We start from the raw sequence: 23667 nt of genomic DNA, 5'->3' as shown, positions 1-23667 counted from the left end.
GGGATATCCTTTTCTTTCAAGTCCCAAAATAACTCTTATCCTCCTGTTTCAAAAATACGACTTCCAGGATTTAGTTACTCTTAGGAAAAATGAACTATTTTTTCTTAACCTTTTTTCCTTGTATATTTATGCTTTAACGCATCTATTCCTTTAATGTGTTGGAATTCCTAAAAAAATACATTTTTTTTATTTACAAATTCTCCATTACTTCTGTTTTTCCTCCACTTATATGGTATTTTTATAATGTTCGGCAGCTTCTATGAAATTATTGTTGCTTCCTAAAATCGTTATGTATGTTGGCAATCTTTTCCTTTAAAGCAATTTTTCTCTTCTACAATGTTTCTATTCTCCATAAGTATGTTTTTTTTTTTTTTTCTTTTTTTTTTTTTTGTGGAAAGTCCTTTTTTTATCTCCTCTATTAAAGGTGTCGAGTTTCGGTTCTAGTTTCATCGGAATAGATGCTAACCAGAAGGGCAGCCGGGCAAGTCCAGCTCCCACTCTAGTCCCCAACCACAGCAGTGGCCTCCCCAGTAAACAGCTTAAACTCAAGGTCCCTGACTGGGATCGATCTGCCGCCATGCGAATACTAGGCAAACACGTTACCACTGTACTAGGCAGGAGGCTAGTCAGCTACTTTGTGAATATACATTTTTCTTTAGGTTTAAAGGGTGATCCACTGATTTAAATGCGTTTAAAAGTTATATTGTATTTGTGGAGAATCCGTAGATTTTTCTTCTTTCAGTAAAACTCCGCGACTATGTCATCCCTTCACCGAAGTTTCACCTAGTTTCATTGTAAGAATACTCTCCTTTTAAAGCAACTATTCCCAGCATCTTACTGTTTTGCACTTTCTCTTTTTAAAACTCTTAATTAGTTTTAATGCAGATATTAACTTTTAAGGCCCTTCCAAAGTTCTTTATACTTCACATGTCTTTTCTATAAAGGTTCCATTTTCTTTTGGACAAGTCTATATCTAAAGATAATGCTTTTGTGATTTTGATTTTAAGGAGGACTTTTTTTCTGTCAATGATTTTATAATTTTGTTTTTTCTTTTTTTACAGAGATTACATATTTTTCCCTTATTTTTTAATTTTCTCTTGGTCCTGCTCATCTACGGCTTGATCAATTATGGAGATATTCCATAATGTCTAAACCTGTTACTTCCTATAAGGTCTTCCAGTCTAAATAGCTTATAATATCCTAATTAATTTCAACATAGTAATTTAATTTCCAGTATCTACTATATACTGTATATTATTCCTAAGGTATGTGCCATCTAAGGTAGACTATTTTTCATGTTTTTTGTTACAAAAGCAATTGTCCATCTAAGATTTGATAAGTTTTTATTAAGGGAACTTTAAATCCAAAAGCTGGATCTCTTAGTCACCTCTCTTCTAAGGCTTGATATGTAAAGACCAATGCTTGAAAATTTCTTACCTTCTCAGGAGGCCCATTGTTTACAAATACAATTTATTTCAAATGACTTATTAAGATATATCTAGTTCAAAGCTTAATCATGTAAATACGTTTAATTTCTTCGATTGCAATTCTGATTGTTTTTATTAATCTTAATCTTATCACCAACAAAGGGAATTCTCCATAATGGAGTCTTAAAAATGCAATTTTCGTTTAGCCCTTTCTTACTTATTCAAGTTTTCATCCACCACTCGGGCACACTATTCTATCTTGATTCTCTTCCTCTTGCTATTTTGAAGCTTTGATCCGCTTGTTATTTAGAAATTTTTATAGTTTATATATGAAAGATTTAGTTTAATGTTATTACTGGTCTTAAACTTCTCTTGCAGTTTATTTTCTTTCCTCACTGGGCTATATTCCCCGTTGGAGACCCTGAGGCTTATAGCCTCCTGCTTTTTCAACTAGGGTTGTAGTTTAGCAAGTAATAATAATAATGCTAATCAAAACATTTATAATTTCCGGACTATAGTTATTGCTATCTTTGAGAATTATCAGAGCTATCTCTCATCAAGACATTTATAATTTCCTGACTATAGTTATTGCTATCTTTGAGAATTATCAGAGCTATCTCTCATCAAGACATTTATAATATCCTGACTATAGTTATTGCTATCTTTGAGAATTATCAGAGCTATCTCTCATCAAGACATTTATAATTTCCTGACTATAGTTATTGCTATCTTTGAGAATTATCAGAGCTATCTCTCATCAAGACATTTATAATTTCCTGACTATAGTTATTGCTGTCTTTGAGAATTATCAGAGCTATCTCCCATCAAGACATTTATAATTTCCTGACTATAGTTATTGCTATCTTTGAGAACTACCAGTGCTATTTCCAATCAGGTACGATAATTGATTATTTGTACTGATAAGGCAAAAAAAAAAAAAAAAAAAAAAAAAAATCCCAGTAACGCCTTAGTCTATACTGTAGTTTTCCGTTTATGACATATTTCTTTTGTTGGGTTGAATAACTTTATGCACGAACAATATTCAGAATTTCATAAAATAAATTTTTTTCCACATGTGATACAAGACATCTATAAATAAAATTAATTGAGGAAGGACGAAAAGATAAAGAGAAACAAATGAAATATATGATACAGAACAAAACACACATGGAGATTAGAATTAAAATTCCTAAAATCAAAGAATAAATGTTCAGTAAGGAAAACGTCATGTTAGATTTCTTTTGTCTAGATGTTGTCTAGCGCTTCTTTCGTACAAAGAAAAAATACGAATATACAGTTAAACAATTAGTCTTGAACAATGTCATGAATAATACAAGCATACTGAATAAATATCTTTCTTACTGTACAAGTACTATACAAGTAATAAGTGATATAAGGCCAATTAGCCTTTCTTGAAACAATTCATGAGTTAAGTCATACTTATAAAAGATGGTGCGTCCAATCAAAAATAAAGGCATCGTTGCCATTAAAATCTAGGTGCGTTCAGTGGTCAACGAGAAACATTACAATTTTTTTGAAATATCAAAACTTGGAGCGAAAATGAGAGGCATTACTTACAGGTCGGTGCATTTGTGATTTTCTTTAGCTTTTCAAAACAAGAGTTTGGTTTACGTAAGTGATGGTCGGTGAGAATTAACATTTAATAATTAGTAACACATCTATTACAAAAATATACTTTATGTTCATGAGAAATTGTATTTGTGAGGCTTACTTTTTTATTGGCAGCGAAAGAATTTTCATTTGATGAAATTATAAATGAAATTGCTAAACGTTTTACGCATGGATGAAATTACTTTAAAAATGCGTTTACGTTAACAGGAAGTAAAATAATATTTTTGAGATACCTAAAAGGATTTTGATCAAAATATCTGTTTATTGATATTTAATATATTAAATTTATATTATATTTGTATCATATTTATATTATATTTGTATTATATTTATATTATATTCATATTATATTTTTATTATATTCTATTTATGTTATATTTGTATTATATTTATATTATATTTATATTATATTTTTATTATATTCTATTTATATTATATTTGTATTATATTTATATTATATTTATATCATAGTTATATTATATTCTATTCATATCATATTTGTATTATTTTTATATTATATTTATATTATATTTACATAAGTGCATCCTTCACTGCAAACTAATACCAAATTAATTTATAAATTTGATAGACAAGTTAAAGGCATTTTAAGTCAAATTTGATATTGACAAATTGGTATATTATTATTATTGGTATATAATTATGGTTTGCTTTTATTCATCTCTTTTTTTTTATTTCTTAACTTTACTTTGAATTAGGCCTAAAAACAAGAACCCTCAAGGTAAAAATAACAATTAATGAAAATTCCTTCCAAAATGATATATAAGTAAAAACTTATCTAAGAATTTTATATTGCTTTTTTATTTTTTAACTTTTCTTTGAAACAGGAGCACTCAAAATAAGAGGCTTTTATGAAAAAAAATGATTAGTGAAAATTCTCTCAAAAATAATATATAAGTAAAAACTTCTCTTAGAAGTTTATATTTCTTTTTTATTTCGTTAGATTAAAATGGAAGACCTTAAAAAAAGAACTCGTCATGTAAAAGATATATTAATGAAAATTCCTTCCAAAATGACATATAAGAAAAATTGATTTTTTTAGATCTTTTTATATCATCATTACTATTTTCATTTTAGCGTCACAAAAAATAAACCTCAAAATCAATTGAAAAAACGGACAGATAAATATCGTGATAATTTAAAACTTGAAAGACAGATAGACGTTTGCATCTTGGTTGAAATGCTCTTTGCAATTCAAATTTTCGATATCTGAACGATACGGTCACATTCTATCAAACGAATAATATTTTTCTAAAACTATTTTTATATATGCTGTATATCATTACATTACTTAATGTTTTATCCTTTTTATATATATATCAACAAAGTATTTTCTTATTCTTTTTTTATAAATATCATCAAAATAATTTTCTATTCTTTCTTTTATATATCATTAAAAATAATTCGTTATTCTTTATATATATACATATATATATATATATATATATATATATATATATATATATATATATATATATAATCAAAATAACTTTTTATTCTCTTTCATATATATCATCAAAATGATTTTTCATTCTTGTTTATATATAACATCAAAATACGTAATATATTAGTAAGGATTCTTTGAGAGCTTTTATTACAAATGACTTGATAACTACAGCAATATTTTTTTAATGATTTTAATTCATTGTTTATATATTTCATCAAATTAATTTATTTGTAAGAAATTCACTTGATAACTAGAATTTGTTTTATATAAATGATTATTATTGTTGAATTTAATTGAAAATTTAAAAGAGCTTTGATTTACAATTCGTTTCATGAACAAATCAATTTATAGTTGAACAGATTATTTTTCGTTGGATTTGATTAGAAAATCGAAAGAGCTTTGATATAAAATTCGTTTCACGAACAATTTACAATTGAACGAGATTTCCAAGATGCACAAAGGTAATACTTTTACATAGTGAATGAACATTAACATTGTGTAAACAAAGTGATGCAAATATATAAATATCCTGGAGCTTTAGATTTCTATATGTTGGTACATATTCTCTTAGGCAATGAATGAGGGTTGAGGTAAGATTTGTGCATTTGTCTGTATAGCTGTTTTACGTATTTACATGTGTGAATAAATGAATAATTTGTTTTTTTTATTTATATATTACTATGTGTATTCTTTAGTGATTTATTTATTTGTTTTGTGTATTCGTATTGTATATTGTACATGTGTTTGTATATGTGTTAGCTTAAACTGGGTGACATGTTACATGTATGCACCGTGTATATATATATATATATATATATATATATATATATATATGTGTGTGTGTGTGTGTATATACATACATATATATATATATATATATATATATATATATATATATATATATATATATACATACATACATGTATATAGATACATATGTAGATATCTATATGAATGTATAAATACAAATATGCATAATATATATATATATATATATATATATATATATTATATATATATATATATATATATATACACAAAACAATGCATAAATGCACCTAGCATCCTACCACCCTCATTCACAGCTTTGAGGTCACCACGCCCAACAGAAACAACAGCTCTAGGAGTGAAAGAGTGAGAACGACTGTAATATCGTGACCATAAGAGACGTTTTTAGGAAAAACGTTCTACCCTCTTAGTTTACGTTCTTTCTCTGTTTAAATGTGCTGCTACAAATCACCTATAATCCGAAACCGCCGTAACGCTTTTTATGGGTCGGAAGATCTTGTAGTATACGACAGCATCGACAGACACTGTCACCGAGTCTCTCGTAAGGACCTGTGAAATGTCGAGAACAAGTTAGGTCAACCGTTTTCCGTCCGGGGTTTCAGCGCTTTGTAAGGTAATGAACGTGGCTTCTCACGCCATCTGTTGGACTGAATGTTAGTTAGATGTTCATTTCAGTGGTTGGTTTATAAATATTTCTTTTTTTTTTTGTGATTTTTCGTTTACTTATGAATGAATGATGTTATGTTGTTTAAATGTGACACTTTGATATCTAGTAGTTATTTGTAGTACGTGTTTTAAACCTTCATTTAATAAAATAATAATAATAATACTAATAATAATAATAATAATAATAATAATTCATATATTGGAAATTTCCCTTCCTATAAAAGGCTAAAAAATATACATTAATACCAATTACCCTTTCGGCATTTTGACGCAAAAAGAAAAAAAAAAAAGAAAAAAAAAAAAAAAAATGGTTTATGCAGACCTTTCCATTTTCTGGATTTTCATAGATAACTTATTAGATTTATTGATTAATATACCTAATACTGTTGCATGATACCATAATTGCACTTCCCTTTTGTATACATTCAAGTCATATTTTCTATGCGAGAATTTCTTTTCATTTCTTTTATTATCATATTTTGTTACTCCCATTTTATGATTCTTTGCTATTTTTTGATGATTATATAATTAGCTTTTGATCAATACGAGCTGATTTTTTGTTCTTTTGGAAAATTGTATAATGAGCTTTTATTCAATAGGAACTGGTTCTTTATTGTTTTTGATGATTATATAATTAGCTTTTGATCAATAGAACTGATTCTTTGTTGTTTTTAATAATTATATAATTGGCTTTTAATTAATACGTGATTCTTTTTTGTTTTTAATAATTATATAATCAGCTTTTAATTGATACAAGCTAATTCTTTTTTGATAATTATATAATTAGCTTTTAATTGATAGGAGTTGATTCTTTGTTGCTTTTGATAATTACATAATAAGCCTTTAATCAATACGAGCTAATTCTTTCTTTAATAATTATATAATTAGCTTTTAATCAATACGAGGTAATTCCTTTTTTGATAATTATATAATTCACTTTTAATCAATACGAGGTAAATCCTTTTTTAATAATTATATAATTAGCTTTTAATCAATACGAGCTAATTCCTTTTTTTAATAATTATTGGATTAGCTTTTAATCAATACGAGCTAATTCTTTTTTTAATGATTATATAATTAACTTTTAATAAATAGGAGCTTGGCTAAATAAATTCAGTTCATTTCTTTTCATATCATCAATTGTTATTCCCACTTTATGAGTCCTCGTTTTTTTTATAATTATATAATTCGCTTTTAATCAATACAATCTTAACTGAATAAATGCATTTTAACTCTTCTTATATCATCAAGTGTTATACTTTAAGAGTCCCCTGGTTTTTTATAATTATATAATTAGCTTATAATTGATACGCCCTTAACCCAAATAAATGTATTTCAGTTCTCTTAATATCATCATTTCTTACACCTACTTGATAACCCTTTGCTCTTTTAGATAATTATAGCATTAGGTTTGCCCACCAATACGACCTAAGTAAAAAAAAAAAAAAATAAATAAATAAATAAATTTCATTCATACCTACAGATACATTTATACTCATAGATATTACTTGCTCAAACACCCTAGAAGGAAAGGGATTAGATTTTCTTAATTTATTACATGAGCAATATTCGGTTTTTATTACTATTTCAAGAATTAAAGGGATTTAGGGGTCATTTTATGGCATACAGTGGTGATAATTAACAATTATTGATTAATGATAGTTATGTTTTAATTAAAATTAGAAAACGAAAATAAATAACTTAGATGAATTGGGTAAGGATTTTTTTTTGTTCATGTATAAGGCGGATGGGATAAGGGGATAAGGTTTTATTTATAAGTGTAAGGGATTTTTTATTTTATACACCTAGCATAATTACAGGTCCATTTCTCGAGCCTAAAGATACGGCAATGATAAAATTGCAACGTATCTGAAATGTAAACAAGTGAACAAGGAAGAAATTATTATCATCATTCTTATCATTATTATTGGTAGTAAGACCCCGATAGCTAGAAACGGAGAAAGGAAAAATAAACTAAATAACTAAGATAAACTAATAAAAAGAAAATAAATAGATAAAACTAGGATGAGTGATTAATATATACAATATGAAACTAAATATATGTCCAAAAAAAATGATGTTTGCACCGATTTTTAAATTCTGAATTTCCAGGTTTTTAAGTATTTGATCGGGAAGATCATCTCAAAAATTTCGTCATAGCTGTAACATAACATTCAAAATAATAAAAAAAAATCAGAACTTTTTGAATTAACGGGATACCTAGTTTGACATGGTTGTTATTATAGTGTACTTGTTATTAATATATCATGGATAAAAGTTATATTCATATATAAATAAAATATAATAAAAAAGAAACCTGCTTGTCGTTGCAATACGATTTGAAAATGTAAAGGTAAATTTGGAAAACAAACAACAAAATTCAGATATCCAACTGACGCCAAATGTGACCCTGGCATCGCCATCTTGGACGCGTTCAGTAACAAAAAAAATGGGTATGGAAGTCAGGCGAACTTGGGATTAGTTTGGTCACTGCTTCTGAACGAGTCATGTGCGTGTAGAGACATCTGTAGGAGGCGCTCCTCACTAGATGTGGAAAAGCCTTTCGAAGGTAAATGATTGCCAGTATTATGATACCATTAGGCCTTTTATTCGCGTCTTAAATTTTCAGAGAAAAATAAGATGACGAATTTGAAGACGAAATACAAAAGAAATAAAAATGACCACTGCTAAAGAAAAGAATATTCGTTAAATTCTTGAAAAAATTTCATTTCAATGTATAAAACCACATTCCAAAACTGACCTGAACCAAAATACAGCTGGGGAAAAATTTCCAGGCAAGTAGATAATTAAAGAAAAAAAAAATTATAGAATAAGAAAAAGGCAGATAAATTCGAAAAAAAAAGGTAGAGATGCAAGAATGAAGAATGTAAAAGTATAATGAGATAAGAACCTGTTAGAAAGAGGCAATCAGGCCATACAGTAGAATGAATCTCATTAGAATAAGAAGAATGTAAAAATAAAACTCAAACAAATGCATAAATGAAAAATAGAAAAAAAAAATTAGAGTAATAAGGACAAGAGAAAACACGGCCATTAGATTCTAGTAAATGCATTAGAGAAATCATGTCAAAAAATGAGGAAATATGAGAGAAAAAGGATGTATTTCAAGACGGAAACATATGCAAAAATAAAGGAAGAGTAAAAGATAAAAAAGGAAAATAAAGGATATCTCGAGTAAAGAGAACGCACACCCCAAAGAGACATTGATAAAGGCACTCGAATGAACTTGTGTAGGGACCTGGAAGTAGATAGATGCCAGAATAAAGGATGGACTGGCTGGGCAAATTAGGATGGAATAGAGGACTGGAGGGACTTGTGGAGGAGGAGGAGGAGGAGGAGGAGTAGGAGGAGGAGAGGGAGGAAGGGCTGGAGGAGGAGGAGGAGGAGGAGGAGTAGGAGGAGGAGAGGGAGGAAGGGCTGGAGGAGGAGGAGGAGTAGGAGGAGGAGTAGGAGGAGGAGAGGGAGGAGGGGCTGGAGTAGGAGGAGAAGGAGGAGGAGGAGGAGGAGCAGTAGGAGGAGGAGAGGGAGGAGGAGGGGAGGGAGGGAGGAGGAGGAGGAGGAGGAGGAGGAGGAGGAGGAGGTGGAGGAGGAACAGGGCGAGTGGTCCACATAGCCTTTAGCACCATTTCACGAGCTTCAAAGCAGAAGGAAGATAAGCAGATTAAAGGAAAAGAGAGAGAGAGAGAGAGAGAGAGAGAGAGAGAGAGAGAGAGAGAGAGAGAGAGGACCCCTGATTGTGCCAATCTAGACCAGATGGTGTAATTTACGACTCATATGAAGGACTGGGACTTAAGGGTTATTCAAGTCTGAAGGAAATTCAACTAAAAAAAATAATAAATAAATAAATGAAAAAATGAATAGAAAAAATAAATCATAAAATTTTGAATAAAGCGCAAAATGCATTTTTTTTTCTCCAATTAATTCTATTTCAGAAATATGTCAATGCAGTCCACTATTAAGAATCTGAAATTGTAGATATAGGATCTAATCCTTTATCAATGTGAAATACTTTTTTCTTGAGTTTATAAATTTCTTATATTTCTACATTTCTGTTTCTCGTGTATTAGTGTATTTATAAACGATGAATAATCTCATAAACGGGTACACACAGCTCTCTCTCTCTCTCTCTCTCTCTCTCTCTCTCTCTCTCTCTCTCTCTCTCTCTCTCTCTCTCTCTCTCTCTCTGTATATATATATATATATATATATATATATATATATATATATATATATATATATATATATATATATATATATATATATATGTACATTATGTATATTTATATATGTGTGTATATATATATGTATTTCAATATATATAAACACACGCATTATATATATACATATATATGCATATATATATATATATATATATATATATATATATATATATATATATATATATATATATATATATATATATATATATATATATATATAAGCACACTCACACACTTATATATGTACATGTAAGACTACATATATATGTATGACTATATACATACACGTATAAAGACATATGTATCTATCAATCTATATGCATACAAATATAAACATACATACAAACATACATATACAAAATATCTATAGGTGCTTGTAGTTAGTGTGAACTTATGTATTACAGAAATTATTGTAAAATTAGCAAGTATGATCTTTAAGAAAAAAAAAATGCATTTTGCTTTTGACGAAATTTACTGGTATTACACCACAGCTACCGAATAAAAAAATAAAAAATTGACATCATATAATGAAAATAAAATATTTAAAAAAAATATAGATTTTTAAGGGAAAATAAAGTTAATATATTTGCTTAAATGTAAGTCTTATATTATCACAATAAATATTTTAGAATTCTTTTTCGTAGACATGATCCCCTACTTACCATTTCAATTGCAACTTTTCAACAAATTGCAAAAAAGTTCTAAGCTTAACGAAATGATATGCTACGAACAGGCCATATCCTTATTCAACTTTGGCAGAAATTTTATTTGCTGTAATTTTTTTTTTTTCAATCGAACATTCCTGCCCGTCCTTTCACTTTTAATTCTCTCAAATTCCTAAAATAAGATTTGATGGAAAATAAAGGTCACCTTGAAGCATACAGACACAGCCACAGACAGCCACAGACAGACACAGACACAGACGTTCTCTCCAGAAACGTAATCACCCCTTTCACACAGACACAGAAAAAAGAGATGACTAGATGCTAAAAAAAAAACTCTACTTGTTAGAGACAAGATAAAAACTAAGTTTTTTTTTTTTTTTTTAAAGCACCGCTACAGACATTCTTCTACAGCTAAGCCAACAAGCTGGAATAGAGAAAAAAACATCACATGGAATTAATATAAGTAAATGAAAAAGTTGTATACTTATAAATAAAGTATGCTCTCGTCTCAGTATTCATTAACTTATGCACCACCATGCTTTGAGTTTAAAAGGACATACCATGAAAATGAAAAAATTGATCAGTCTTCTAAAGCGTTTAAAAGTGAACAAATCTTACATAGAAATGACAAATGAAATATATCTACGTCAAAAATAATTATAGCTAGAAATTCCTTCAAGCAGCAGGCCCTTAAAAAAGCTTCACAGGAATTTTTTTGGCAGAAAGAAAAAGCGGAAAAATAAGCTTTTTTTTTGGTCTTGTTCGTTTTCTAATTTGAAGAGCAGCAGGAAAAAATGAAGCGTAAAAAATTTCATTCGGAGGAAAAAAGGACAAAAAATCTAAAAGAAAAAACTGATAAATCTCTTTGGCAGAAAATTGGAATCATCTCCAGTTGTAAAAAGAAATGAAATAAAATAACAGAACCTCAACACATTAGAAATCATATCAACTAAGAATATCTTTCTCTTTTTTTTTCACAGCAGCGTTACTTAAAAGCAGCGATTGACATAGGAGTAAAAACCATGTATATATCCCAAAAGTCATTCTGACCTAAGAGAAAAAAGTTGCTCTGTGAAGACAGATAAGAGACAGAGAGACAGAGAAAAAACAGAGATACATTGGAGTGACATATAATGTAGCGGGCCATCACCAGTTAATGTCAATGTTGGCTGGTTGTTGAGTATATAGAAAACGGGATTAAATAGAAAACGGGAATTAAATTGGGATAGGTAAAGGGGGGAGGGGTGAACCAACAGAGAAGCAAAAAGCAATCATTTTTTTTTCTTTTTTTCAAAAGTTAGGAAATAAAATTCAATGCATAGTAAAGGGGGAGAAATTAGAAGGGGGATTGAGCTGCTCATAGAAAACGTACTTGATTTGCAGCATTTGTTTTTTGTCAATGAATAAAAAAAATGATAAAGGGTGTTCTGGTTCATGTTATATACCTTGTTAATTGTTTTTTTTTTTCAGTCCGTCATAGGTTCAAAAAGTTGCTGTCAGATCAGAATATTGAGTCCAATTGCTGATCAGTGTTTGTGAAAAATGGTCATAAAAGTTATTTTTTTTTTTTGGACATACTCGGGCTCACAAAATGTTACTAACTATGGTGATTATGAAATTGGACAGCTTTTACTAATGCATAAAAAAATGCATGAAGTCTCCAATAAATATTTACAGTGAAGTGAAAAAATAAATAAATCACTAATCAGCATGATAGAGCCAAAAATAGTAAAAAAAAAAATTACATGGGTTTGAAGTCCTGCAAAGGTTACAAAACCCTTGTAACTTACAAAATATTTAACCAAAGAAGAACACATACAAAAAGTATATACTTGAACGAAAAACACGTCCTAGGACAGCTTGAATTTTGAATGAAATCGCACACAAGCTGAAATACAGCTCAATTCAAATAAAGTTATACACATAAAGCTGAAATACAGCTCAGTTTGGGTGGATTTACACACAAAGCTGAAAAATATACAAAAAAGCAATCTTTCAACATTTTTGCTCTGATAGGAGATCCACAATCTTCAATGGAAGCTGGTTGGAGTGGGGTTGAAGGGGGGGGGGGGGGGGGGTCGTGAAGATTTTGGGATCGGGTGGAGGAGGTTAATGAGATAGATGTTTAAATGGGAAGTTGTATAGGGGATATAGTGATATCAGGAAGGATGATTTATGAACTGTTTCTATAGATATATTAGAAAGATGCGTTAGGCTTGTTATGTATTTTGTACAGTAATACTATATGCACTACGGGTATTAAGAGTAATGTTGCATGGTATTGCATTAGTAAAGCATGTTTCTGCATAGTACATTGATAACAAATACCATATATGATAAGGCTATCAAGGGAGATGTATAGAGGAAGGTTTATGTTACAAAAAGGGGGAGATATGGCAGATGGTATACGAAAAGTTGTAAATTGAAAGCAGTATGGAAGGTGTGAGAATGATCTGTGTTTGTGAAGTTTAGTCAATGATTCTTGTGGAAGGGGATGTGAGAAGTTTACGAGCAGAGGGTTTTCATTGGAAGTTTGAAAAAGATGCATGGAGCAATTCTATGTGAAGTTTGAAAAAGGCGTAAGAAAGGATTCTATGGGAAATTTGAAAAAGGTGTAAAAATTGATGCAATGAGAAGTTTGAAAAAGGTGAAAGAAGCAATTTTATGGGAAGTTTGTAAAAGGCGTAAGAAGAAATTCTATGGAAAGTTTGAAAAGTGTAAGAATCTATTCTAAGGGAAGTTTGAAAAAGGTGTATAAAGCGATTTTTTGTGAAGTTTGAAAAAGGTAAACACAGATTCTGTTAGAAGTTTTATACAAATTTGTAAGAAACAAATCTATGGGAAGTTAGAAAAAGGTGTAAGACTCTATTTTCTGTGAATTTGAGGAAAGATGTAAAAAGAGATTCTAAGTGAAGTTTGAAAAAGGTATAAGAAGTGATTCTATGGGAAGTTTGGTAAAGGTAAAAAGATTCTATGGAAAGTTTTAAAAAAGGGGTAAGAAGCAATTCTATGGGAAGATTGAAAAAGGTGTAAGAATTGATTCTACGGAAAGTTGGAAAAAGGTGTAAGAATAGATTCTATGGGAAGTTAGAAAAAGGGGTAGGACGAGATTTTATGTGAATTTTAGTTCAGATGTAAAAAGAGATTCTACTGGAAGTTTGAAAACGGTACAAGAAGCGATTCTATAGGAAGTTTGGTAAAGGTCAAAAAGATTCTATGGGAAGTTTAAAAAAGGTGTAAGAAGTGATTCTACGGGAAGTTGGAAAAAGTGTAAGAAGAGATTCTATGGGAAGTTTGAAAAAGGTGTAAGAAGTGATTCTACGGGAAGTTGGAAAAGTGTAAGAAGAGATTCTATGGGAAGTTTGAAAAAGGTGTAAGAAGTGATTCTACGGGAAGTTGGAAAAAAGTGTATGAAGAGATTCTATGGGAAGTTTGAAAAAGGTGTAAGAAGTGATTCTACGGGAAGTTGGAAAAGTGTAAGAAGAGATTCTACGGAAAGGTGTAAGAAATTATTCAATGGGAAGTTTGTAAAAGGGGTAAGAAGTGATTCTATGGGAAATTTGAAAAAGGTGTAAGAGGTGATTGTATGGGAAGTTGTAAAAAGGTGTAAGAAGAGATTCTACGGGAAGTTTGAAAAAGGTGTAAGAAGTGATTCTATGAGATGTTTGAAAATGGTGTAAGAAGAGATTCTACGCGAAGGTGTAAGAAACAATTCTATGGGAAGTTTGAAAAAGGAGTAAGAAGTGATTCTACGAGATGTTTGAAAATGGTGTAAGAAGAGATTCTACGCGAAGGTGTAAGAAACAATTCTATGGGAAGTTTGAAAAAGGTGTAAAAAGAGATTCTATGAGAAGTTGTAAGAAGCGATTCTGTGGGAAGTTTGATAAAGGTGTAAGAAATGATTCTAAGGGAAGTTTGAAAAAGGTGTAAGAAGATATTCTACGCGAAGGTGTAAGAAACAATTCTATGGGAAGTTTGAAAAAGGTGTAAGAAGTGATTCTACGAGATGTTTGAAAATGGTGTAAGAAGAGATTCTACGCGAAGGTGTAAGAAACAATTCTATGGGAAGTTTGAAAAAGGTGTAAAAAGAGATTCTATGAGAAGTTGTAAGAAGCGATTCTGTGGGAAGTTTGATAAAGGTGTAAGAAGTGATTCTAAGGGAAGTTGGAAAATGGTGTAAGAAGAGATTCTACGGGAAGGTGTAAGAAGCGATTCTATGGGAAGTTTGAAAAAGGTTTAAGAAGAAATTCTACGGGAAGTTTGGAGAAGGTACAAGAAGAGATTCTACGGGAAGTATGAAAAAGGTGTAAGAAGTGATTCTACGGGAAGTTGGAAAAAGTGTAAGAAGAGATTCTACGGGAAGTTTGAAAAAAGTGTAAGAAGTGATTCTACAGTAAGTTGGAAAAAGTGTAAGAAGAGATTCTATGGGAAGTTTGAAAAAGGTGTAGGAAGTAATTCTAAAGGATATTTGAAAAAGGTGTATTAAGATATGCTAAGGGAAGTTGGAAAAAATGTAAGAGGTGATTCTACAGCCTGTTTGAAAGAGGTGTAAGAAGAGATTCTATTTGAAGTTTAGAAAAAGGTGTATGAAGAGATTCTATTTGAAGTTTAAAAAAGGTGTAAGAAGAGATTCTATTTGAAGTTTGAAAAAGGTGTAAGAAGTGATTCTATTAGAACTTTAGAAAAAGGTGTGAGAAGAGATTCTATTTGAAGTTTGAAAGAGGTGTAAGAAGAAATTCTATTTGAAGTTTGAAAAAGGTGTAAGAAGTGATTCTATTTGAAGTTTAGAAAAAGGTGTAAGAAGTGATTCTATTTGAAGTTTGAATAAGGTGTAAGAAGTGATTCTATTTGAAGTTTAGAAAAAGGTGTAAGAAGTGATTCTATTTGAAGTTTAGAAAAAGGTGTAAGAAGTGATTCTATTTGAAGTTTAGAAAAAGGTGTAAGAAGTGATTCTATTTGAAGTTTAGAAAAAGGTGTAAGAAGTGATTCTATTTGAAGTTTAGAAAAAGGTGTAAGAAGTGATACTATTTGAAGTTTAGAAAAAAGTGTAAGAAGTGATTCTACGAGAAGTTTGATATAGTTGTATGAAACGACTGGAAGATCCCTAGGACAGAGCATTGGTTTGAAAACATTTGGAAAATGAATTTAGATGAAAAATGTAGCAATGAAATAGTGATTTTGAAAAGAAAACTTGTAAGTAGGGGAAATGTATGTGTGTTGATGTTTAAAGGGCTCTTGGAGGTATAGCATATAGGTCTAAAGAATTATGTAGGGTAGGTCTAAAGAGCATGATGGGAAAATTTCATTTGATGTATGGTTTGGAAGGAAAATCTATGGAGGGAAATTCAAGGAGGGAGAGACGTATGGAGGGTATAGGGTTTTTGGAGGAGAGATATATTTATGGAGGGGCAAAATTCTATGACTATTCTCGACCACCAGAACACCATAGGCCTAAACCAAGGTATGTTTTTATAGGCAGGCTCTAATCACCCTCTATTTTGCCCCGCCATTATGAGATGCAGGTGGAATATAATCTTTCAAAAAAGTGGCATTTTTTCTTCTTTTTAAAGTTATAGGAATGGATATATGGATGGTCAAACCGTTTTAATTAGATTATACCTGTAGCATAGAGCATTGCAAATTGTGCATTACGTTTTTACAGTCAGTTCTTTTTGTTATTCTCGTCTCCAGTCACAAGATTGTACATAAAAATTAAGTCGTCAGACTTCAGTTCTCAAGGCTATGATATCTTTCACAATTGCTCTATCCTGCAGTTTAATTCACAGTGACAACATACGAAGACGAACTAGTGCTCAAAACAAGATTAAAGTTTTAATATCAACGACATGCTGGCAGTGCAACAGTGGTCCGAAAACTAAAAAAAAAAATATAATAAAATAAAGGAAAAACAAAAACAAAGAAAAAAAATGATAAAGAGTACGGCATGCGTCAGACAATCATTAGGGCGAGATATTTGGAAAATACTGTATTAATGTCGATCTATTTGTTTTTTTTTTTCCCTAAATGCATTCTCCACTTTTCCTTTTTTTTTTCCCCGTTAGTTCAGTATATCCTAATTGTCTTTTCAAAATTGTCTTTTCAAATACGCAGAAAGTGTTTCGTATTATGGGAAATATATGTTTATATATATAAATATATATATAAAACAATGTCAAGACAAGGTCTACTAAAAGGGTTTATAACAGCTCATGCGATTTCATAATTTTTTTTTTTTCAAGAATTGAATTTCAGGTTTGAAGGTTTTTTTTTTTTTTTTTCCACGAATGAACATTGAAAAAATTTATGGGATACCATTCATGCCACGACCAATAAAACAAAGAGAATAAAAAACACGTATTCCTCTGTGATAGATGGAATTAGACTCTTTAATAATTTCATATAATTTCCGATCTGATAATTCTCTTTAGGAAGGGACTCCAATGTATACGTCTTCTGGGCTACCACTAAATAGACCATTCAAGAGACATTCTACTTAAATCCAACTAAAACTAAGGACTACTTTGACTAATAGGCTCAAGAGACCCAAGTGGTGTTTAACGGGACATCCCATTTCAGATCTTATTAGGCTTAAAAACTAATAGATTTTGGGGTTCAAAGCTTTCTCTAAAAAGAATGAATCAAAAAAAGTAAATCATATCTGATCATTGAAATGAAAATGGGAAAGGTGGAAGTGTATTACAGAGGTCTGAGAAAAAATAATTAGTTATTCATATGTTAGAAAAAAATAGGAGGGTCTGTTGGATCAAGGAGTGGCTTCAGTATATATATAGTTTCTAAAAACCTAAAGGAAAAATCTGGACTATTGTCTCAAATCACACCAATCTCATTATGAGGTATTGTTTACGTTTTTTCTCATTATATAGTAAAAGGTATAATTTTATTGTTTCTACAATATCTGGATGTTTCGTCAGCAAAGGTGTGTGTAAAAATTATCAGTAAAGAGAGAAATATTTTAAGTCAATTTTTTATATTCATTAGAAATATATGATATTTAATTGTATTTACATTTATATAAAATATTTATGTTTGGATGTGAATGTTGATAATACCACAAGAAGGAAAAATATAACAGGCCAATGACAGAGCTTTTTGTAAACATTATATTTGTCTGTATATATCATAGTTTTCTGAATAAAGATATCCTTTATTCACGTATGTATTTACTGGATTGTTGATTAACACTGATTTATTTTTTTATTCTTGATTTTATATATATATATATATATATATATATTAGTTCTATTTTGTGGAAGCCTTATTGTTATGGCATTTTTCATATGATGTTTCAAAGTTCATATTCTGATTGATAATAATAGTAATAATGATAATAATAATAATAATGATAATAATAATAAGAAGAAGAAGAAGAAGAAGAAGAAGAAGAAGCAAGGGTAAAAAAGAAAATGGATAAGCAGGTAGGGGAGGTAAAGATGGGGCAGGGGGTGGTTGGGGGGGGGGTTCGGGTAATGTGAGGGGGGGGGGGGTTAGAGAAATAAGTTGGGTGGATTACGTCCTTTGATTGGGGATTACTGGGAACTTGTTAGAAATCATTCAGTAAAAAGGGAAATCAAATGGAGGTGTGCTTTAAATTAAAAATGAGAGAGAGAGAGAGAGAGAGAGAGAGAGAGAGAGAGAGAGAGAGAGAGAGATGGTAGCAAACAGGGGAATTCCAGTACGAATGGAGTTGTGGTTTTAAGAGAGAGAGAGAGAGAGAGAGAGAGAGAGAGAGAGAGATGGTAGTAAACAGGGAAATACCGATACGAATGGAGATATGGTTTAAATGAGAGAGAGAGAGAGAGAGAGAGAGAGAGAGAGAGAGAGAGAGATGGTAGCAAACAGGGGAATTCCAGTACGAATGGAGTTGTGGTTTTAAGAGAGAGAGAGAGAGAGAGAGAGAGAGAGAGAGAGAGAGATGGTAGTAAACAGGGAAATACCGATACGAATGGAGATATGGTTTAAATGAGAGAGAGAGAGAGAGAGAGAGAGAGAGAGAGAGAGAGAGATGGTAGCAAACAGGGAAATTCAGTACGAATGTAGTTGTGGTTTTAAGTGAGAGAGAGAGAGAGAGAGAGAGAGAGAGAGAGAGAGATGGTAGTACATGGGGAAATCCAGACACGAATGGAGGTGTGGTTTCAAGTGAGTGAGAGAGAGAGAGAGAGAGAGAGAGAGAGAGAGAGAGAGATGGTAGTAAACAGGGAAATCCAGATACGAATGGAGGTGTGGTTTAAAGTAAAAATGAGAGAGAGAGAGAGAGAGAGAGAGAGAGAGAGTGTGTTAGGATAGGCAAGAAGCAAAAGTGACAATTGAGCGGGAGAGTAAAAAAAATAGAGAGGAATATATTGATTAAATCCAGATTGTTTTAGGAAGAAAAAATATATTTTTGGAACAAAAGTGGAAGCGAGATCATCTACTTAAAGGGATTAGGGAAGGGAGGGATAAGGAGGAAAGGAGATATCCAAGGAAAATGAGGCAAAAATCAACAGGGAAAATCACAAGGCTTAGGGAAAGAAGGGGCAAGGAAGAAAAGGATATAAGGTAAAAATCAACAGAGAAAATTACTGGGATTAGGGAAGGAAGGGATAAGGAGGAAAGGATATATACAAGTAAATAAGGCAAAATTCAACAGGGAAAATTACAGGGATTAGGGAAGGAAGGGATAAGGAGGAAAAGGAGACATACAAGGAAATAAGGTAAAAATCAATAGGGAAAATTACAGGGATTTGGGAAAGAAGGGGTAAGGAGGAAAGGAGACATATAAGGAAATAAGGGAAAAATCTAGAGGGATTAGGGAAGAAAGGGATAATGAAGAAAAGGAGACATACAAGGAAATAAGGCAAAGATCAACAGGGGAAATTACAGGGATTAGGGAAGGAAGGGATAGAGATGAAAGTAGACATACAAGGAAATAAAGCAAAAATCAAAAGAGAAAAATAACTATCAAAGTGAAATTTATTGGGAAGGTTGTACATATAATTCATAAAAAAAATTGATTTTAACTTATTAAATAAAATGAAACTTTGCAAAACATGAAACTTATGAATTATCAAAGCTGATCAATGGACCTTACTCGTCATTTTCTATCTCTCGGATCATCATTATTCTGTTTATTTCAATTTTTTTCCGCAATCAAGAATGTTTCTAAATCTGGTATTCCAACTAAAAAAAAAGAGTTTTCAAAATCAGTGAGATCATAATATAATTCTTACACATATGCACATAGAATGCTATGAGAAAAACTATGATATTCTCGGCTTACAAGTTCATATACAGATGTTGTAGATTTGTAAAATTTCTTTGAATATTTTTTCTATTCCTGTTAGGTATTCAAATAAGACATTAAACTATCCTTTACGTTATATGATATTCATTTTGTCATAAAAAACTCCTTTGTTCTCCTAATCTATATCAAAGATCGTATATAATTAATAAAAATTATTTGCAAATGTTTATTAGTGAAATAAAACCTAGAATCTTCTGAAAAATATTTCAGGAATTGCTAAATAATTAAAAGAATTCAATTGAAAATGTTTATTAGAGTAATAAAATCTAGAATCTTATGCAAAATATTTCAGGAGTTGCTAATTAATTAATAGAATTCAATTGGAAATGTTTATTAGAGTAATAAAATCTAGAATATTATGCAAAATATTTCAGGAGTTGCTATATAATTAAAAGAATTCAATTGGAAATGTTTATTAAAGTAATAAAATCTAGAATATTATGCAAAATATTTTATGAGTTGCTGAAATTGATTTTGCCCTTCCTTCTTGTTTAGTGGGGGAATTTAATTCTATACAATCTTTGACATCAGAGTAATATATCAGTACAAATTTATAATATTACAAAAGCTCTGATGGGGCATGAACGATAATCATGGACTAACAAGAACGAGTAATCATTTTGTATTAAGTTTTGCGTGAAATATTTAGTTTCAAGATTGAATTCATTTTCATAAGGAAACAATGAAATTTATATGATATATAGTAATGTAACATTGATATATTTTTGTTATAATAAGACTGTTGTGTAATATAAATACTGTGAGGCAAACCACCGAGAAAAAGTAAGTGTTATTTTACTATTTCAAAAATTTACGAGTTTTTATTTCTTTTACTAACAAACAAAAAGTGGAAGAAGAGGAATTGCCTTTTACTCTGGAAATGGTAAAGTAAAAGTTACCCCTTGGTGTAAAATGTGTCATTTGAAATGTGCAAAATGTCTAAAAAGTTATATGAGAACAGACCAGTAGCTTTTAAACACACCTTTGTAGGATGGGAAAAGTTAACACGTCTATGTACGACATTGCTATCTAAAACTATGATTGGGATTTGTTACATTTTAATTAGTGGGGTTAGAATGTCTTCCATTTAGTTCCATGTTGAAAAAAAGGGTCACAGTTTTCCCCCTCATTTAGTGGGGCTGAATACAAAACCTCTGGCTACTTTAAGAATGATTTATCTTTCAAAAGCTACCTCGACTCTAAAGAAATGTTTATATTAGGCACTGTGGTATTGAACTTTATCTGAAAAAAGGGGGTGAGAAAAGTAATACAAGGGGGGTTAATTTATCTATATGAAAATGTACACCAATTGTTGAAACAGAAAGAACTTAAAAAGCTGATTTTAGAAGGGATTGCCCGATATGTCAATTGAATCTCATAGCCAGATAAGATGCGTTCCAAAGGTCCTTTTTAAAAAGATATTTGGCAAGTATTTCAGAACGTCACCAGAGGGGGTTTGGGAGGAAGAGTTGCTTATAACGGGAATTGATTACTTTCTAAGGATTATGAAAGTTTTTATTTTTAAAACGTTTAGTATTAATGAAACTTGTCACACAAGAAAATGGGGAAATTTGAGACTAGTGACTCGTCTAAAATACCTGCCATTTCGGTACGATGCATATTGTCTTAGTAAAGTGCATTAATGGATTTTAGTCTGGGATTACTGAAAGTATTATCTTGGTTAGGTATTACTGTAGAGTTGTATAAGTACATAAGTTTGGTTAAAATGTGATCAAACAGTGAGTTCGACTTTTATGTTATTGTTTTCAACTAGGTATTTGTTTACCCTTTTCTGGAACGCATCTCACCCTAGAGTAGTCCCCCCAAAATACTCTATAGATATATATAATATATTCAAATGTTGTTTTCATGAAGAAAATGGCTTACTGGTCCCAAGTTATATCTCATGTAAGTCAGACAACTCGTGATTTCTCCAAGATCTTCTTTCGTCTTTTTTCCAAGACGTTCAGACTCAGAGTTGGAAGGAAAACACGAGGTCTGCCCTCACAACTTGGGACTGTCAAAGACTTATGCTGAGAACAATCTCATACATTCCATCTCCTGTCTTTGACCACTGTCCCTCACAACTCAGGACTGTCAAAGACTTTGGATGAGAACAATCTCTTACATATACTCTTTTTTTTTTTTTTTTTTTTTTTGTCTTTGACTACTGTTTAAACATTTTTTCATGTTAATACCTGAAGTCTTCCACATTGTTTTCTGCTGCAATAGGATCAGAGACTCGATAGTAAACCACAGCCTCCACTGATATCGTCACAGAATCTCTGGTAAGTATCTGAATACAAAAAAAGAGTCTTATGTTTTTGTGCTTAACAAAATGTAGAAATCATTAACAATCATTTCCGCTGTTAGAATATAAAATGCAACTGGGGGCTCTATATTGTTAGTGAGAAACATGAACTAGAGCCTCTAGAGGTAGCTGGAGGAATTAATTTCGGGGAACTAGGCCTAAGAAGGAGTAGTTAGTATATAGGCTACTGAAAGTCTTATATGTAGTCCCTGAATAAAAGGTATGTCAGTCATAATTATTTCAGTGGATAAAACTTACGTCTTTTCTTCACTTGATGAACAAGAGAAAATGTATCCACGGAAATTCATAATAACTGACATGTGGCACAGATGTTTGCATATAAAAAAAGGAGAACGTTTTGAGAATGCGAAAAATTCCAAAAAATTGATTCCGTTTCCAAAATAACTTCTTTATAATGAAAGCTTTGAAACACATTTCTTCCATTTTTCTTAATTTTCCCCCCAAAATTCGAATGTCAGAAGTAAAAGCTTGGGTCTCCTAAGAAATGCTCTTTTGAATTATTTATGTATATATATGACTTTCCTATGCTTGTTTTTTTTTTATTATATACAATGGTTTTACCCTCAAGTATATTTGTACATTTGCTATTGATCTCTAGAAGCCGTTGTTGTGTGTATGTATTGACATATTCGCATGCCAATGAATAAAGTGCAGTCAGACAAGCCTTGTCCCAAGCTAAAATCGTGCGCTGGTGCTCTTAGGTAAATGAAAGTGAAAAATAAAAAATGGAAAATGAAATGAAAAAAAAAATAAAAATCTCCAAACAGAGAAATAAAGTGAAAATTATCCAGGCGTGCCGACAGCGTGTGTTTAAAGAAATATATATAAATATATTTTCAAAAAGAGATTAAGAGTAAAGAATATTTTGGATCGTACTTCGTGGCAAAATCTGGACTGTATTGTTGGCTAAAAAAAATATATATATACGAAAAAATCTTAAATGTCAGTTTTCTCATGATTTTTTTTTTAGAGAGGTGTTTAGAGTTACTGTTTACGTTTCGAAAAAAATGATTTAATTCCAAAAAATATTCTGAAGTATTTCGTGTTTTTACCAAAAAGATGATTAATTTTCTCTCTGAGTTATTTTCTTAATGACATTTTAATTTGGGTCATTTTTAGAAATGTAATGGCAACTAGGGGAAAATGTAT

General features: G+C 30.7%; 1 protein-coding gene across 12 annotated transcripts in view; it reads right to left on the bottom strand.

Annotated features, from left to right (window-relative positions):
• Positions 1-23667, bottom strand: part of LOC137618218 (band 7 protein AGAP004871-like) — a 201817-nt gene that overhangs the window by 64584 nt on the left and 113566 nt on the right. For 3 of the 12 annotated variants that reach the window (XR_011039753.1, XM_068348344.1, XM_068348339.1), the window contains exon 4: positions 22385-22482. The exons of the other annotated variants lie outside the window; for them this stretch is intronic. Coding sequence is in view for 2 of the 3 variants with exons in the window: in XM_068348344.1 (XP_068204445.1) it covers positions 22385-22482 (98 nt within the window). In the remaining variant the exon portion in view is untranslated. The remainder of the gene's footprint in view (positions 1-22384; positions 22483-23667) is intronic. 12 annotated transcript variants of the gene reach the window in all.

Source organism: Palaemon carinicauda, chromosome 24, assembly GCF_036898095.1.
Source record: "Palaemon carinicauda isolate YSFRI2023 chromosome 24, ASM3689809v2, whole genome shotgun sequence".
NCBI classification, from domain to species: Eukaryota; Metazoa; Arthropoda; class Malacostraca; order Decapoda; family Palaemonidae; genus Palaemon; species Palaemon carinicauda.
This window is presented reverse-complemented; position numbering and strand designations above follow the sequence as displayed.